At 44.4% G+C, this 18,474-nt stretch overlaps 5 protein-coding genes and 1 long non-coding RNA gene across 8 annotated transcripts; 2 read left to right on the forward strand and 4 right to left on the reverse strand.

The window, feature by feature from the left end:
* Window positions 1-220: 220 nt before the first annotated feature.
* Window positions 221-2,076, reverse strand: LOC126330813 (uncharacterized). Its single transcript, XM_049996413.1, has 2 exons — window positions 1,823-2,076; window positions 221-1,675 (listed from the first exon to the last, which is right to left on the reverse strand). Exons 1-2 carry the CDS (start codon window positions 2,033-2,035, stop codon window positions 842-844), a joined length of 1,047 nt encoding a protein of 348 aa, XP_049852370.1. The 5' UTR covers window positions 2,036-2,076; the 3' UTR covers window positions 221-841.
* A 158-nt stretch (window positions 2,077-2,234) lies between these two features.
* On the forward strand, window positions 2,235-3,070 carry LOC126330814 (charged multivesicular body protein 5-like). The gene is made up of 2 exons (XM_049996414.1): window positions 2,235-2,309; window positions 2,399-3,070. Exons 1-2 carry the CDS (start codon window positions 2,238-2,240, stop codon window positions 3,068-3,070), a joined length of 744 nt encoding a protein of 247 aa, XP_049852371.1. The 5' UTR covers window positions 2,235-2,237.
* Window positions 3,071-3,525: 455 nt separating this feature from the next.
* LOC126330815 (probable alanine aminotransferase, mitochondrial) lies at window positions 3,526-5,828 on the reverse strand. Of its 2 annotated transcripts, XM_049996416.1 has the most exons (4): window positions 5,502-5,799; window positions 5,390-5,439; window positions 4,458-5,245; window positions 3,543-4,109 (listed from the first exon to the last, which is right to left on the reverse strand). In XM_049996416.1, exons 3-4 carry the CDS (start codon window positions 5,189-5,191, stop codon window positions 3,572-3,574), a joined length of 1,272 nt encoding a protein of 423 aa, XP_049852373.1. In that variant the 5' UTR covers window positions 5,192-5,245; window positions 5,390-5,439; window positions 5,502-5,799; the 3' UTR covers window positions 3,543-3,571. The 2 variants fall into 2 exon arrangements, with proteins under 2 accessions (XP_049852372.1, XP_049852373.1); XM_049996415.1 differs by lacking the exon at window positions 5,390-5,439 and having other exon boundaries at window positions 3,526-4,109; window positions 5,502-5,828.
* Window positions 5,829-11,445: 5,617 nt separating this feature from the next.
* Window positions 11,446-13,251, reverse strand: LOC126330812 (uncharacterized). Of its 2 annotated transcripts, none has more exons than XR_007563209.1 (3): window positions 13,117-13,251; window positions 11,746-13,030; window positions 11,446-11,645 (listed from the first exon to the last, which is right to left on the reverse strand). It is a non-coding gene; the product is annotated as an uncharacterized LOC126330812 (long non-coding RNA). The 2 variants fall into 2 exon arrangements; XR_007563210.1 differs by having other exon boundaries at window positions 11,746-12,638; window positions 12,800-13,251.
* Window positions 13,252-13,369: 118 nt separating this feature from the next.
* On the reverse strand, window positions 13,370-15,884 carry LOC126330810 (uncharacterized). The gene is made up of 3 exons (XM_049996410.1): window positions 15,838-15,884; window positions 13,954-15,698; window positions 13,370-13,844 (listed from the first exon to the last, which is right to left on the reverse strand). Exon 2 carries the CDS (start codon window positions 15,685-15,687, stop codon window positions 14,458-14,460), a length of 1,230 nt encoding a protein of 409 aa, XP_049852367.1. The 5' UTR covers window positions 15,688-15,698; window positions 15,838-15,884; the 3' UTR covers window positions 13,370-13,844; window positions 13,954-14,457.
* A 146-nt stretch (window positions 15,885-16,030) lies between these two features.
* On the forward strand, window positions 16,031-17,523 carry LOC126330811 (tRNA methyltransferase 10 homolog A-like). The gene has a single exon (XM_049996411.1). It carries the CDS (start codon window positions 16,285-16,287, stop codon window positions 17,191-17,193), a length of 909 nt encoding a protein of 302 aa, XP_049852368.1. The 5' UTR covers window positions 16,031-16,284; the 3' UTR covers window positions 17,194-17,523.
* The last annotated feature ends 951 nt before the right edge of the window (window positions 17,524-18,474 follow it).

The raw sequence follows: 18,474 nt of genomic DNA on the forward strand, positions 1-18,474 counted from the left end.
GATTCCTACTGCATGTATCGTCGTTGATACCTAATACCGATCAGTCCACTCTGTTACAAATTATATCAAAAAATGCCGCTCTCCGCCATGAACAAACGCCGCGATCCCATAAAAATTCACCTATACATAATGTAACACACACATCACCTCGTATCACCTCAGCTTCATCTGCCCAGATAAAAGAACATGCAGCTAATGATCTCCCCCCTCCCTCTGTACATCAAGGTAATCCTCCCAACCCGGATTCAAGCCTTTTATTTACCGTTCCAAAACACTACCCTTCACAGTCCTCTAATGCCCCCCCTGAATCCAAGCTCAGCTCCTTCTACGACTCTCTTATTACTCGCGCAGATTTCATCTCTTTCTTCCCCACCTCGCCCGAACCTTCCCCAGCGACTTCCCTCCTTCACCACCTCCACCATCAATTCGCCACCTCCATATCTCGTTCCTCCCCCACCCCTCATCTCCTCAGCAAGTCGCACGCCCATTTCAGCGGAACCCACCTCTCGCAGAACCGACAAAAGCTCACAGTCTACCAATACATCCAGATGTTCAGACGCCAGGGATTTTTCAGATGATACTCACGCTGCCAACTACTTACCAATCCACACATCAAACAACAAGCAGGCTCGTAATGTGACACACAAAAAAATCAAGAAACACATTGATACTTTGTGTGGGCGATGTGCACAAGTATATACAAAAAAGCATGGCACCTTAGCTTCGCTGCGTGTCTGTTTGGCCGGAAGTCCTGTCTCATTTCCGGGGCTCGTGTCATAGCACTTTCCAGCATTGGAAATGCAACTGGCTGGTGGGGCTAGAAAAGAGAGAGGTCCTCATGTCAGAAAAATTCGCCCTTCGCCTTTCTTATACGAGGGCGCCACTGGAGGTACTGCCTGGAGGCCAATGAAATGATAAGTAAGGAAGTGGTAAGGATACACAGCAGAAAAACGCATCTAGGAGCTTTTTTGACGGTTTCCCAGTTGGCGTTATCTAGTGGCATGGCAAATTCACCTTGTTCATTGCACCTGTAGGAAGCAATCCAGAAGTGTGGTGGATAGTTTTGGTCTCTGCAGGTGAACGAGCGCTTCGGCTCTAAAAGAGGAGACGGCATAAGGTTGGAGGTGTGGCATGCGACGCATTTTTGAAGTTGTACCGAATAGAGCATAGGAGAACAAGGGGGTGCGGCGGTAAAGGTACGCTGACAGGATGATGTGGTTACGTTGCAAAAGGTATCTACGGGGCAATGGGGGTATTGAAGGGACGGTAGCTGCGGATCTGAGCAATCGAGTACGCGACAAGAGTCATAGGAAAGGCGGCGGTTGAAAGTGTGCTCAGCCACCATCTCTTGATGGTCCGATAAAACTTGGTGATTATTTGGAGTAACCGGACCGAAATCTGAGGGTTCGGAGAGCGATGTATCGCCATCTTGCTTTGACAGATTGGAACGAATGGAAGGGGAAGAGTGAGACAGCGATTTATAGATTCCTGAATGCATCGATCTAGAGACGGTGCTATAAGGGGTGTGCACAAGTTTGCAGTGCGGATATAGAGGCTTAGGCAGGCAGATGGAGGCAGGGGGCGAAGACGGCCCATGAGTCCAAAAGAAGGAGCCACCACCGGTACACGAAACGCATGTTGGACCTGATAGCAAATAAAATGCGTGAAAAAGAAACTGAAAAAGAAAAAGGGAAATTAGAGAATGTTCTAGGTAGATTTGTGCGTAGGAGAGGAAGCGTATACATGGCGGCGGCTTAGACGTGGAATATACGCAGGGGTGTGTGAAAGGGTTAGGGAACAGGGGGTTGGATTATGTACGCACTGCAGAGGGGCAAGTATTAAGGGTTTGTCTGTTTTGAAGGGTTGAATGGACTAGAGATGCGGACGGGACTACTTTGGGGTAATCGCACGAGAAGATTCGGGGGGTGGCGGAGGGATGGGGTATCGAAGAGGCGATAACCCCGTCGAGTAGAAGGGGAGTAAACAGAAGGAGTAGCAAGGGGAGGATCGGTGGGAGAGGGAATGAGAACGACATAGAGAGGAGAAAAAGATAGATATATGATATATAGTGGTGAAGAGAGTGTGTAGGAAAAAAAATATACCTTTTTTTTTTGGGCGATTCACTTCACAATACATTGGTCGCTGGGCGAGGAGGTAACATATATCGCGCACGTGGCAAGATATTCTGAGATATTGCTCACAGGGGTGCGAAGATAAAAGAAGAGAGGTGCCAAAATATGATGAACAGACTGTTTGGGATGCCTAATAAGGGCAATAAGGAGGCGACGTTAGAGCACGTATCGCAATCCGTACGTGGTAGAACGGAGGGTGTGGCCTTCAGGACCGAGGTTATTGACCTAGAATCTCTTTGATGGAGGAATGGCGAATGCTTGCTTAGCTAGAAGGAAGGATAGCGGACTTGGACGCGAAGTTAGACAGAGTGCAAGGAGAATTGGCAAAGTATGCGGACCAGTTAAAAGCGTATCAAACGCGCGGAGTGGAACCGCCAAAAGCGTTGAAGCAAAGAATGATGAACACATTGAGGCAGAAGCGCATGTATGAGGCGCAACGAGATCAATTGGCGAATCAGCAGTTTTCTTTGGAAAAGACATCGTTTGCAATTGAGTCGATGAAAGAATCTCTCAACCAAGTAGAGGCCTTAAAAACAGCTAAGGGAAGGATCGAGACGTACTTGAAGCAGGCAGACTTAAACACAATCGAGGCTCTTCAGGATGATTTGAATGACCTACTCACGGAAACAGACGACATTCAACACATACTAGGAAACGAGTCGATTGAGTACATCGATGAAGATGACTTGCAACTCGAACTAGATTCTATTGAAAGCGGTACTTTTGTGTTTCAGCAACAGAACGAGCAAGACTCTATCGAAATCGGTGATATCGAACTGGGTCAGCCTCTACCGGTGGAGTCCGTCCATAACGAGGTCGACCTCTCATACACACCTCCGACCGCGATGCCATCTGTTTCTCCCGACGCTATCCCTACAACAGTGCCACCCAGTGATCGAAAAACTGTCGAACCAGTGTACAAAACCAAAACATCCTAGCTCCCCTTCACGGACCGATACATTCTTCAGTGGAATCGGTCCAGGGTCAGCGTCATCCAGAGAATTCCGCGAGCACGGACCGCGAATTTGGATAGCGCACCGTGCCACTTGCGCTCTGTATACCCTCATAAAGCCATTGTGTGTAGGGCGTTGTATATAATACATATTTGTACATTTAGGTACATATATGTGTACAGTTGTTCATAATGACAAACGCCTCTCTGCAGACTGCTTTCTGTGCGGGAGAGAATGGGATCTCTTCTGGCGCCTTCTCTCTCCCTCAGCCTGCTTCTCAGTCGACTCCCTCGCGGACCACGGGTGCCTCTCATTGAGACCTAAAGCGTCGCGGTAAAACCAATCTCTATCGAAGAGACGGCTTGTTTGCTCTGTTCGAAGGTAACTGGTGTTTTGTAAAATAACATATCCCCTTTTTGTCAAAAAAAAAAGTACAATTATTTAGGTGCATTATGGTTTTTTTATGTGCATGTGTCAATTATTACATTATGAATATTTCTCCATAAATCGGCGGTGAAATTGAGTCAGAAGATTATCCAGAATGTACAGCATCTTCTCTTTGGGTGGCAAAAACGTCATTCGGAGGTGGTGGGTACCTGGCACCTGCTTAAACCCAGATCCGGGCACCGCGCAAATTCCAGTCTGCTCTAACAATTCCTGACAGTATAGCGTGTCAGGAGGAATGTTACATTCCTCCGCTTTCTGAATTGCACGTGCTGGAATTGTCAGTGAGGGAAATACGTACATTGCTCCTTCGGGTTTTGTACAGGTCACCCCTTCAAGCGATCTCAAGCGACTTATGATAATATTTGCCCGAACGGACAAGGAATTCAATATTTCATCCCTCTCTCTTTCATATTGTTTGAATGACTCTTCTCCTTCCACTGGGGGGCGTGCCATCAGTCCCACCAGTATCTGTCCCATTGTATTAGGGCACAGCTCAATCGAGCATAGTTTGATATACTCCTGACGTGCTATATCAGGTATCCCGTCCATCTCTATATACCCTGCTCTTCTTCCACACCTACAATCATTCAATATACAGTCAGCTTTCTTAGAAATAAATATGTGTACCTTAAATGCCTTTGTCAACAGCCTCTAGCACTCTACACCACTCCCATTGCTGAAGGTGTAAGCCCACTTCTCGCGCCCCTCTCTGATATCCTAGATACAGCATCATTTGTGGTATCGTTTTTTGTAGACAATCCTTCTGTTCGCGACATATGTCCCCTTTTTCGAATTTTTTCGATGGGTACATTCTTCGATTGCAGGGGTCTCCCGGACTTCGAATACGGCGTTGAGGGTCTCCATGCACTGAGGTGGGTGCGAGGCTGAGAGATGAAGACGCATCCGGGTGATGCGTGAGACGTACTCTCCGACAAAGCCTTTAGAGGCGCTATTACTGGAAAAAAGCTTGACGTCTTGGTAGGGGGTTCCCATGAGGTGTTTGACTTTTTTGAAAGAGATGAATGGCTTACGGACGGGATCATAGATATTTTCTTGGTAGACTTCATCGGCAATGAGGACAAGGTCTTTGAGTTTACAAAACTGGATGATGTTTTCCATATTGGTTTGTGTCAAGACTTGTCCTGTAGGATTACCGGGGTTGATAACGACGAGGCCCTTAACTGAGACGTCGTTTGCAGAAGCATCGAAATAGGCTTTTTCAAGCTCGTTCATGTCGAGAGACCAGTTATTGCTTTCGTCGAGATAATAAGGAATTTGAGATCCACCAAGAAGTGAAATAGTGGCAGAATAGAGAGGGTATTGAGGAACAGGGATCATGATACCGGAACTTGGGCCATTGATAAGAAGTTGGAGTACACGTCGGATGAGGCAACTGGAGCCGTCGCCGAGAAAGATGTTGTCAGGCAGCGAATAAGCATGAGGATCTCTTGATCTGACGGAGGGATCACATAAGTTATCTCTCGCGGTAATAAATCGGGCCACGTCCTCTAAAACAAAGCACAATCCTTGGCTACGCGTATAGGCGCCTGTTCCTGGTAGTTCTAGCAAATTGATGTAATGCTTTGCTCTTTCAATGACATCAGCTGGAAATTCATTTTTTACTATGGGAATCATGCTTGGTAGTTCCATTAAACTCATCACTTGTCGGAAAAACGTAATTGGTTTCTGTCCGAAAAATTGTGGATTTCCAATCTGTCATGGATACGAGAAAATTAATTCAGAATTCAGTCGGTTTTCCCTACTCACCTTTCATTGTCTCTGTTTTCTCACCCTGATTATGTAAAAAGAGAGTGTATGCATGTACTACGTATGAGCGAACAAGCAAACATCACATACACGTTGTCTTATACCATCGTATAACGTATAATGCAAGCTGCCTTGTCACCCTTTACTTTTTTGGAGGTCATTCCTAATTCTGCGTCTCTTTAGCTATTTTTGAGTTACGTACGTTGAAGTATACAATTTCTGAGAACGGGTGCCTATTGCCTGACCTCAGGGATTTTTCAAGCTGTTCGGCTCGAGTTGGTATTGGTCCACGCACCGCATATTCTGCTTCGAGAACGTTCCTCGGTAACTCCAATTGAGTAGATACCCATCTCTTCTTCCCTTTCCATCTTCCCTCAAAATTACGAAAACAATTCCTCGAAGTAGACAACCGCAGTTTACCGCTAGTCTGAAACGTATTTTTAAACATTTTTTCACTAATTAGACAGTTACACTGATCTTTTTTCTTCCCAATTTGCGGACTGTATGGCTACAGACTAAGCTCACGTTTGACACAAATAAAAAAAATCACTTTTCATCCTCTCTGTCTAGCTCTGTAAGTGTCAATTTAAAAAATTTTTTAAAACAGGTTGACTCTCGAAATGCCACTCCTCGTCCTGACTCTGGCCCTGGTGCCGTGGTATACAACCTCAAAAGCAGTCATTAGATACTGGTGGAGAAAGACTCGCACGTATAATAGACGACAAAAAGACCGCAGGCAGGAAGAGGTCTGGAAGGGGTCTAAAGGGGAAATGCCCACGGTGCTAAAAATAACTAGATCAAGAATCCTAAAAAAATAAGAGGCAAACTCTTCAATACCTCTTTTTGAGTAAACACCTTTTTCGATATATTACGTAGTACAGAAACAGCAAGGAACCAGTTCTTTGAGGTCTTAGGGGCTTTTGGTGACAGAGACTGTGGGCACGAAAGTTTCCTTTGAAATAGAGAGGAACTCGTCTTTTCTAACTAAAAGGCCTTTCGCCAAAAACAAACGCTTTTTCTCTGGGGGGAAGATGCTAGAACAGGGTATGAAAAAGTCAAGTTACAAAACTGGATATTGCCTCATTCTCCCCTAGAAAAATGGCCAACTTTATTTCGATCGGGAGAGATGGCCAAAGCCTCTCTCAGCTTTCGGATTCTAGGTATTCATAGATCCGAAAACATGAAAAGACCTTGAACAAGAAAACTAGACTTATCCTTATCACCCAAACCTTTCCACCTTATGCCATAAAAACGGTAAAAATAATGAATTGCAAGTGTTCTTCTTTCAATCCTTTACAAAAAAAACTAAAGTTAAAGACAGTCATCTCCAGCATTTTTATGGTACATTATAAACTTGCCTAAATCTATCCTGATAAGTCAGATTTTTAGATAATTGTTTCTTTCCCTTTATTGTAATTATGGCCAAACCACCTCCTCACTAAATCTGGATGATCCTGATTATAGTGCATCTCATTATTCAACTCTAAAAACGCAGAGAAATATTCATTCTCTTTCGCTCAAGTTGGGAAGTTTCACGTATACAAATATCGTAAGCATTGCCCCCCACCACCCTCGTACACATGTTACTCTATTTTACCTAGTAGTGCATTGCTCTTTGCTCAACTTCCCCATTTAACCAAGTCTATATCATCGCCAATAAGTACTGGACCACCCACATTCTACACCTTGTCTTTTCCTTTATCGCTTCCACCACTCACGATCTTTTACTCCTCTTCTCCTCCGGCCGCCCCTCCCTCTCAATATACCTTCTCCCTTCTTCTGCTCCTCCCCCGCTGCTCTTCCTCTTTTCCTTTTGCCTTTGCCATCTAATGAATCCTTCTTTCGCTCTACCGCTGCCAATTTCTCTTCAATTTCTTCCACTTTTCCTTCTTTCTCTGCCGTACTTCTGCACCTCTCATAGTGTTCTATGCACACGTATGGCAACACCGGCTTTAAACATATTCTGCACACTATCAACTCTCTCTGCTCTACCAACGGCATAAACCCCAACAAATTCATCTCTTTTTTCGACAACCTCTTGTGCAATCTTCTCCAGCTTAAACCTGCTTTTCTACTTTCGTCACTCGCCCTCTCTCCTACTGTCTCTGGCTTTCTCACCAAATTTATCCATTCTTCTACTCTCGATTCCGAGTCGCTCAACCCTCCCCCTCCCCCCTCTAATGGCATTCTCGTCAGTAAATCTGCACACGTCATCACGTTCTTACTAATGTTTTCCTCGTCCAACAACTCTCCCTCGTCCAACATCCCTAACCCACTTCTCCACCCCGATTCGTATGATGTCCTAAACTCCATCGCTATTTCAAGTAACAGTTTTAATATTGTCACATTGTATGCGCTGTTTCGAATGTTGATCCAATTATTATCGTTTTCTTCATCGCTTGGCGAACCTCCCACGGAAGAGATCTCATTCTTTGCATTAATAATTCTACATAACAAAATATCATGTGTAGTTCGTAGCATCGCATTCTGAATTTCCAAGGGAATTTCATGATATAGAAAATGGATATCTATATAGGTTATTTCAGAGCAAAAAATTGTTAGTTGAAAGCTTTAATAGGGTGAATAATGCAATCTAAACACACGGTTCAAAACTTGATAAAGTTTTTCATCCATCTAAAAGTAAAATGCACACAATAACGTATTAAGACGTAGAAAAAACAAAAAAAAATATTCGTAGGTATTCAATATTTGGTTTAAATACCGATGTAAACTTAATTCATAAAAACTTATTTTTTAATTTAGTTGTATTTAAACTATATCAAATTTTATGTGTACTAATAAAATTAAATTAAAAAGATTAAATCAATTTATTATTGTATTTATATACTTAAAATAATATTTTTTTGATAAGGGGTAAATATGGATTTTCACAGTAATGAAGAATTAACATGGTAAGTGATGCTTTGGTACTGTTGAGTTTTTGTGTTGTTTTGTATTTCCCAGTCCCCATAATTGGAGAAATTTGGATTGTTATTACGCTGTGACTATGTTTTAGTGCTCTAGGAAATGAGATTATGTATAAGACGAAAACACTACGTCTTTGAGTGTATGCAGATTAAAATTTGCACTCAAGTGATACTGGGATAGTTTGAAAGTAATAGGGAAAAGCACGTATAAATGTTTGTGTGAAGTTGGCTTTATACGAGAAGTTAAGAAGTTTGCAGGCCATTATTTGTCATAATGTCTAAAAGTGCAGAGTCTAAGAATGATATGTCTGGATTGGTGGGTCCCGTGTTTGTACTGAGATCGGAGAGAGAACCGATACATAGTGCCGTATTTGGCCCGAACCTCGATTTAGACTGGGGTGAAGAGTTGGCAGAGGTGTTAGGTAAGTGGACATATGCAAGAGACACACAGAGCAGTTGGACAAAGTTGAAGAAAGGAGCGTTAGACGAGGAAGTGGAGACGATAGAATGGGAGGAAAAGAGCGAGAATAGAAAATTAGATGGGGTTGAAGATGCGATGGAGGAAGGTGTTCAACAAAAAGATGGGGAGTTGGAAATAAGGAAGGTAGGGTTGAATAGAGAGTGTAAGGGACGATATGATGAGGATAGTGAGACTCTAGATGGGGAGATATTGAGCGTTGTAGATAGAGAAAAAAAAGATGATGAGAAATGGAGTATGCGGTTGGTCTACGTGGGTGGACAGAAGGGAAGTTTATCGGTTTATATGAGCGTGATATGGAGAAGGGTTGCACATTGCCCAAATGCACACCAGAAAACAATTTTACAGATTAGAGATCTGGGAATAAATAGAGGAGACGGGTCGAGAGATTGCCTGGCTCAATTGATAACGTACGTATGCGGTTGAGGATGACAATCACTTTTTACAAATTCTATCTTGTTACAGAAAAAGTTTTTTAGCTTCTTGTGCAATATCGACGTGTTGATAGTTTTTTGATTCATAATAATTTCAATCCCTTGATTAAATGTGACACGTGTACATGCTGATGTACCATAAAAGTCAATCTAGAGATGGCTACGTTACGCTCTGGTCCCTCTCGCTCCGAACATGGGAACTGCACCGAATAAGAGAAATATATACTGGATTCGGGTTTTTCTGTAAGGTGGCGTTATTGCCTTCGATAGAGTTGATAGTATCTCCAACATTTGACTCAGGTCTCCTGACAGCATTCTGCCTCGGCGAGCAGAGACCGTCGGGGGGTTCACACATACTGTTTAATTTCGGATTTGATCAAGAAAAACTGGGAATGTGCATGGCATTGAAGCTGCTACATCTGGACGTGAAGTGGGGATCAAACGAACAGGAAAAGCAGGCCAATAAACGAGAATTTGTACATCTAATAGGAATGTTTGAAAACGGGCAGATGCATGTATGGAGACTACAGAAACAATCTGAAAGAGACAAAAAAGAGCCTGGAGCAATCCCCAGTGTTGAGGGTCGACGGGGTGAAAGTGAGTCAAAGTGTCATTTATTTCCGGACCCATCTCCAGAATTCTATTATTCTCCTTCAAATCTAGAACGTTCTGAATCCTTGGAAGTTGCCATCTGCTGGAGAGACTCGACTTCGTCTTGTCATCAAGAGGCTGAGAATTTATGCTTGGCTAGCGAGCCTGAGTATCTGATGAACGCAGAGATGAGCCAAAAACCGATTCTTTGCATGGATATTGTGTATACTTGTATATATGATTGGAAATTACATGTGATGCAAAAAGACCAGATTGCAAGATGGAAAATCCAGGCGAATGAAATCGGCCAAATCGCTACACAAAGAGGGGATGCACCACTTTCAGAACTGGAACAAGTTTCACAGTTCTTTCCAGATCGGATGCCATTATTTCATGTTCTGGTGATTGGTATATGCGGGGGAGCGGACGATCGGCTCGTCTTATTTGCTATCGATTGGTTTGCCAAAAAAATACATATATTGGAAACCCATCAACTTGACTCCTCCGGAATTCAAGACATCAAAATACATCCTGAATTCAACTCTTTTGTTACCGCTGGATGGGACCATCTCGTCCGTGTTTTTTCTATTTGTAAAAAAAATCTTGTCTTTAAGCTACAGTCCCTCCTTCGAAAACAATACATAAGACAAGAACACTTCTTTAATAATGATACGCAGTGCATCATTCAACAAATATCCACCCTTCATTACCACAAAGAGAGTGTCCAGGCTGTCGATCTTGTACCCCTTCCTCACAGCTCATCATCTAATCACGCTTCCCTCCTCTCCGCCGCTCTAGACCATAAAATAGCTCTCTACTCTATCTTCTGATACATTCACCTACTCTGGTTTAGTGCGAGCCTTCAAACTGTACCTCTCGTCAGCACCTCTACTCATCAATACACTCTTATACACATGTACACACACATACAACTGTCTCCTGTATTCTTTTCCTAGCATCGAACTACTCTCTACGACAGGTTCTATCGATTCGTTGATGCCATATAACATTCCCAACAAACCAAATAGTAGGCTCGCTGATACTGGTAATCCAAAACTGATGTACAATGGCTTCCTACTTCTCCATCCACATGCCACTATACGCGCCATCAACGCCGCCCCAAAACATTCGAAAAAAAGCTAGTTAGTTCATACACACTTAGCAATTTTTTTGACTGCAAAAACAATCGAGATCTAGTCACGGGTCTCTTCTGCGCACATTGACGCACATTTCATCCCAACATAGCCCGCTGTCATTCCCCCTATCATCCCCCATCCAGTCGATAATATTATGTTTCTTCGCATGCTTTTCAATATATTCAATTCATCCTCGCTAGGCCGATAAATGCTTCCATTCCGAGTCGTCTCGCCCACAGCACTACTGCTCTCCATCTCAACAAAAATAGCGATTGAAATGATCTCTTTTTTTTTCCGTCCTCAAGAACGTTGCTCAATCTCTCCGGCTTTCTGTCCTCTATTCCTCTTTGTGCACTGTCTACATCCACATCTTATCTTTGCTCCTATCCGCGAAAACATCCGTATATCCTTGCCCTCAGCAATTGACCTCGGAGTGCAGATTGAAAAAATTAACCCGTGAATCAGTCCGATCCTCGCGTTATTCTCAGAACTTTTACAGAATACTAACAAACATGCCTTCAAGCGGCTGACACATTGCGCGAAGGATAGAAAAAAAGTTTTCAATTTCAAATATCTTCCCTGTTTAACGCATACAAATTTCTCTTCGGGCATTAAAAGCACCTAGTTTCCCTGAATGTCAGTTTCCATCAAAAATGATGGAATATTACTAACAAGGGTTTTAGCGCATACGTTTTGCGGATTGCTTGAATCTGTCGACCTTTCTATGTATGCTTCGATGCATTTTTGCGATTTGTTGCTGTCAATTAGAGCAAGAAGAGTCTGCGAAAAGCAAAAGTCAGAAATATTCCAAGGAATGTACATGGATAACGCGAGAAAATGGTACAGGATATATTGTTTTGTACGAGAGGAATGTACATACGGTGGCCACTTCCTTTGGAACGGACTCAGTCTCCTTGGCACCAAACACCTTGAGAAACTCTTCTGAGTATTGAATAACTTCTTCTTGTGTGGCTAGCATGAAAACTTTTGGTGCAAAGTGTTTTGGATATCTGGAAATAGCAAATATCCAAATGACGGCAAAGATCAAGTTCAAAAAACAGAAGTAAGTTAGAAAACCCCGGATCGTGTCGATTCGTCCAAGCTCGAGTTGTGCTTGCCAAAAATCAGGTAGTTCGCAGTCTTTCGGAAACGGCCTGATCGCGATACTGGAATTCCATAACAGAAGGTAGGTGCCCTTGAATATACGCTTGGAGAAGGTTTTCTCGGTGTTGATCAGGACCAGCTGCGCAGCGCGATACCGGGGAGACAGCGAGGGATTGCCGAGGTCGAACAAACTATTGAAATTAGTAGTAAAGGGGTTGAAAGAACGAGGTTGTCTTGTACTCCACCAAAAAGATGACGATTTTCGACGTAAGAGATTCTTTATGCCATAGAAAGAGCCGAAAGAATGTTTATTGTTTGAGGAGTTGCCATTGAACTTGGACTGGAAATTGGCCGGTCCAATTTCTGATTTTTGCAGATCAGATTCGGACAAATCGGAGTTACCTCTAGAACTCGACGATAACGTCCTCAATCTACACGAAAAGAATACCTGGGTATGACAATGACCAATTTGGCCTAGTTCGTACGATCAGTTTTTGAGTTAGAATTTGCTACAACAAGAAACGTTTTCCAAATGCAAAGTCGCGGAGAAAGAGGAGACATCGTTTCGTTAAGCATACAAAAATAGATGCACGGAATACGCGCATACACAGATGTGTATCAAGTAAACATAGCACCTATTTCGTATACTGAGAATAGCGCAGCAGGGAACTTGAGATTCAGACAAAATAGAGAACAGAAAAACCAGGTTAATTGGGCCTGAGTGAAGTTGTACATAAAGAAATAGGGCATCTCGCTCTCTGTTAACCTTATTGCATTCTTGGCGGTTCCCCCGAGAGGCTTACGAAGGACTAGATTGAATAAACACGTACGCTGTACCTTTTCGTTGGCAATCTAAAAAAGAGGATTTGGTCAATTAAATTGGGACATGTATGCATGTATTAAGAAAAAAATGTATTGTACCAATTGTTTTAGAAGTGAACGAAAGAGTCAATGGAGATAATTGAGATGCGATGTAAATTGGTCCACCTCGAGCTATGAGACCACCCGATTGAGTTTGGCATTGTGCAGTTGGTACTTTACAGAGCCTACGAATTTGGTAGCTATGATTGGTTTGTATAAGCAACAAAAAAGATAGGGAAGATCGAATTCAGTTGACATGCCGATTTTTTTTTGAAGGCCTACCTACGATGACAGAAGCATTTTTCAAATTTCGTTTCGACGTAGAAAAGACAATTTTTTTTGCTGAGAGGGCAAAAAAAGCAAAGTCGATAGCGCGCTTGATGACAGAATGGACAAAGAAAGAGAAGTCAGTGAAGCCAAAGTACGAAAAAAAAAGGCGAAAAAACCACGGATGTATTTGAATAAAAAGAGCATCGGTCTTTTTGCGCTCGATCTTGCATGGCTTTCAATGCTCTACACACAGAAATCAGTATGCGGAATTTATAAGAACACGGTGCGAGACCTGTTGTATATTTAGAGGGTAGAAATTTTTCTTATTAGGTCGGCTTTATGTCAACAGTGTTACGACGAAGAGTCGTCTTTCGTAAAAATTTTTTCTCGGTAATGGCGAACGGATTTGCTTCGGCGCGGCAAATGCAATATGCATCTTTTGTGGATATGCAGGAATTCAAGGACGGTAAATCCACACAGCACCTTGAATTCCTCAAAAAACGATTCTTTTTCTCGCAAATTATGGCAACGTTGAGGAAAGGACGTGGTCAACAATAACCCTGGGAAAAGTTTTTTTGAGCAAAAAACAAATCACACAGAAGTCTATGAGCTTTCTGATACTCGTCTAAGGCGGTTGATAAGTCTAGTTAGACCGGCCTGGAGACCTTTTTTGCGCGTCTTCTTGGAATCGGAGGAAGCTAGCCCTCGCAGCTTTCGAGCAGTTTTTTGTCGTTTGAGATGTAGCTGGGTTGTGCGAGGGGTTTCAAGAAGGTGAATCAACATGCATAATATGTAAAGACAATACGGATATGAACAACGTATTGAATTTTAAGTTTTGGTTTTCAGTACATACATTTGATTTGATGTGGTTTTTGACGTCGAGAAGCGATTTGATCTCAAGTTCTGGACAGAGTGAGCATTGATATGTCGTGATGAGGTTGCCACGTTTTTTTCTTTCCTTGCCGGCCATTTTGAGATCGCGCTCGGTGACTAAGGATTGGTGGACGATGGTATCATCGGAATTGGGGTTTTTAGGTCGCGCGGAGTTTTGGGGAGGCGGGGAATGGCAGGAACGCTTGATTTTTTTTATTTTCTTGAGAGATGGACGGGGAAGGAGGCGCGGCGCGTGGTCAGCGTCTTCGGAGGAAGAATCTTCAAGGGGGTTGAAGACGTTTGACCGGTAACGCTTGTACATCTGGATTGCAGCTATTTCTCTGGGCAGGAGGAAGAGGAAAATGTGCGTGCAGAGAGGTATGAGAATATTGGGAGGAGGCCAAGACTTTTTTTGGAATATTTCGAAGAGGCGCGAAAAAAAAATTACGAAGAGGTGCGGAACAATTGAAGCTTTGGCAACGCTTTACTCTTCGAGCCAGTTAGATACATTTTCTATTTCATAGAGCTCTCCTTGCATGGTTAGAGCGAATATAGAATCAGTGAGGGGAGAGGCTGCCATGCCAGTCCATTTATCCATGCTACGAATGTGCCTTTCATGGCACGTTAGGGCCTGTCGCCGACGTTCCCACTTGCCGCAGATCAGCTCTCGATCGGCGCCAGCGATGGATAGAATGCTGGGGTTTTGCTGAGAGAATTTGAGATGGGTCAATTCGTATTTTACGCAGTGATCCCAGGTGGCGATGGGACCGGATCTTCGCAGATCAAATATGAACACGCAACGACCTTGTCCGCCCACACCGATGATAGGCTCATCGGCGACGTCCATAGCCCATAGTGTTTTACCGTTCTCAACGCGCAGTCGCTGTACGCACGCTTCCCTCCGCGTGGATTCGGAGTCCGTCGATGCACCTTGTGGTGACGTGGTAGAGATGCGAAGGTCCCATAGGGACAGAATGTGCTGTTCTGTGATGGCGAGCAGATTTGGGGATATCAATCGAAGCTGAGTCGGCGAATGGACGGTATGGAAGAAGTTGAGCAAGACGTCCTTGTCGTACAAGCAGACGAGTTTATCGATGTACCGAGCCGTACAACAACGGGATGGCTGAGTTGAGTGACAGCTAATCCCACTCCAGCGAGTGAGATTTGGAATTCGAAATGAAGGGGGAACAAGAAGATGAGAACGATGTTTTGGATATGACAGTTTTGACAAAGAAATCGACCCTTCTTTCTGATTCTCTAAAACTGACTTGAAGTTATCGCCTATTTCTGTGACATCCATAGCGATCGCCAATCCGGCCGTTCCTATAGCGTAAAGAATATTTCTGTGGTGTATTGAGTCATATTGTTGCATCAAACTCTGAATTTCTACTCGATCCAGACAAAAATCAACGTTTGTGTTCGACGTTTTTTCGAACGCCCCTTGTTGAGCACGACACTCACGGTTCAGCGCGCGGATGTTTTCACCTCCCAAATCCGTCCCCTCATCCGCGACGCCATTCTCCGTCGGACATTTCGCTTTTCGACTATGCGACGCATAAGGCGCGTAGTAGACACCAGCGCCTGACGCGACGAACATTGACAGCGAGGAGCCATTAGAACCTATTGCCAGTCGATTTGAGTTGAAAAAGCCAGGAGACAATATTGCCCCATCCTGCGTATCCGACCAGACAAGCCGAGAACTGTAATATGTCATTTAGCCTAGCTCTGGACCAACAGCGAATTGCCCGCCATTGGCCATCATCATGTCACATCAGAACGCAACGTCATTGTCTGTCACCTCTTCTGGTCGAAACACTACGATATCCGGAAATATAACCCGCAACGCTTGTCTTAAACCACGCACGTGTAACCCTATCTGAATAATCCGAAGTAAGAGATAAATCCTATCAGCACGACGCTTTACGCGATTGAAGCTTTTTGCCAAAAAAACAACACCCGAGAAAATTTGAAAAATCTCTCACGGACAGAAAACTAATACCTTAGTAAAAAATCGACCGTGCGTACGTCGCGCAATCATTCACTCAGGGCGCCTTAGAATGATCACCGCGAATGCGCGTGGACTACCCGGGTAAAGGCGCACCGCGCGCCTTTTCGGTGAAGCAAAATTTGCTTTTTTTTGCGAGCCGTCGTAACGCAAGGGCTTTGATTTTCTCACGCGCGCGAAGGAGCACAGCGTACAACTGCGAACTTTTTCTATCAACACTCCGCCATCTCCAATAGGTATTTCTCCGGGTCTCTTCCGCCGGCGATATCCTCCAAACCTGGCATTCTCGGGGATCTTTTTTTCGTCATGTCGTCTACACAAGATGGTTACCCGTCTGGTCGGAATCCAGATGAGGGAGAAGAGGGCACTTTATGCGATCGAGAGTCTCCTCTCTCTGCGAAGCGACTGTCCAAAGCCGAGAAAAAACAGCTTCGCCAAGCCCTCCGCGAGGCCCATTGGAAAACGCACGCACCCAAAGAACGAGAAAATCGACGCAGAAATCGGTCCGCGCGTATATCTGCTATGAAGGCTGCTGGGAAAGACCCCAGTGTAGAACTGCCTACTGGAAAAAAAAACATCTTCTACTTGCGAAAGAAACGGCCAGTTGACCAAATTGTCTTTTCCAACATCCGTGTCGTCATCGATCTGTCGTTCGACCATCTGATGAATGACAGGGCCATCAATTCCTTGGTCACGCAGGTATCCCAGTGTTACGCGACCAACAGAAAGCTAGAATGCCCGCTTCAACTGCATCTCACTGGATTCGGACAAAGATTCCAGCAAAAAATAACATCTTTAGACGGATTCGAAAAGTGGGCGATCAAAACCCATTCGGAGTCTTACCTAGACCTTTTTCCGCGCTCCGATCTAGTTTACTTGTGTGACGGGTCCGAGAACGTCCTTCGAACCCTTGAAGCGGACAAGGTCTATGTGATTGGCGGATTGGTCGATCACAACCAACATAAAGGAATTTGCTATAATCTCGCGCTCGAAAACCACATAGAAACTGCTCGACTCCCTTTGGAAGTGCTTTCCGAAATGAAGGCATGCAAGGTTTTGACTGTCAACCAAGTCTTTCAAATTTTGTCGGATATGTCGGTGAAGACTGACTGGAAGGAGTGTCTGCAACTCGCCATACCAAAAAGAAAATACCCCAATTCAGTGCAATCCTACCCAAACCCTGAAAAGAAGTCTGAAGTTCACGTAGACACATAGCGCGTTTTCGATCCGACGGATTCTGCGGGGATTGGCGGGCTCGACCGGCGTTGTCGGAACCCATCAGAGACGGAAAGACATCACTTGCAACTCGGACACCCTTCTTATCGGATTTTCAAAATGCAGGGTTAGTCCACAAGCGCGTCAGATATGTCTCCCGGAAGATGCTCTAGGCGAGAGGCTGGGCCGGCGTCCGAATTGAAGAATACGCAAATTACAACTTGGTACAAAACGCCCTCTGTACAATCCTTTCCGTGTATTCTCACCAAAAAAATATTGGGGTTTGAGTCCATACGCGTACAATAAAGGGCATCCGACCCTGTTGCTACCTAAAAACGTTGACTGTTGATCGTTTAATTTTTTTTGACATCTCATATTCTCTAACCGCAATACGAAGCGCGTACGCCGGATGACCTCTGCTTCTCAATTGGCGCGATCCTCGCCGACCGGAGCTGCACGTTCCCTCTTCCGCGCGCGGAAAAAGGTCTTCATCTATTCAGCTGCCGCTGCCATTTTCTGTGAACCAACGCTTCCTTTTTTCCTCCTTTTTTCTATCCAACTCGGCGCAGGATCTCCAAATGGACCCACCTTTCCCCTCCTAACTCTTTCTCTCTGCAACTTCGCCTCTACTCGACTCCCGTAAATCGCATACAGCGCCGATTCCGCCATCAATGCGCAAAAAGATCCAATCGCCCCCGCCGACACGCTCGTAGCGACGCTCCCAAACATAGATTGAAACAAGAAGTAACAAATCACAAACGCGGTAACCGCTCCAACCAATATGTTCCCCATAATCCCCAACCCGTGGCGAGACAGCGAATCCCATTCGTTCATTTTGTCTGTCTCTCTCATCTAAACACACATGCAATCAGTACAACTCTTCCGTTCCAACCTGTACAGATACCCCCGCTTGCGACTATCTGCCCCGTACCTTGCGCCCGCCATCTCTTCCAAACACCATCTTCTCGTACAGCCTGTCCGATATTTGCTCTTGGAACTTCGACCGCCGATTACCTTCAGACTTGAAATCCGTCAAAAATCCCCCTCCTAAAATATCCATCTCAACACCAAAAGAGAGAAAGGACATTATGTCCTCCGAAAAAAAACGTACTCCCTCTCCGGCATCCCAACAAAGCGAAGAACCACGCAAGACTTCGTGAAGGTAAACACGCCCATATTTTTCCGGGTCCGACTGCCTCAATGCCTCTAATGCCTTCACTAGTACGCTGAACCGAACGCTCCTTTGAGCCTCGCGCCTCTCACCAAGAGAACAGCCTCCTG

Source organism: Schistocerca gregaria, unplaced genomic scaffold (assembly GCF_023897955.1).
Source record: "Schistocerca gregaria isolate iqSchGreg1 unplaced genomic scaffold, iqSchGreg1.2 ptg001361l, whole genome shotgun sequence".
NCBI classification, from domain to species: Eukaryota; Metazoa; Arthropoda; class Insecta; order Orthoptera; family Acrididae; genus Schistocerca; species Schistocerca gregaria.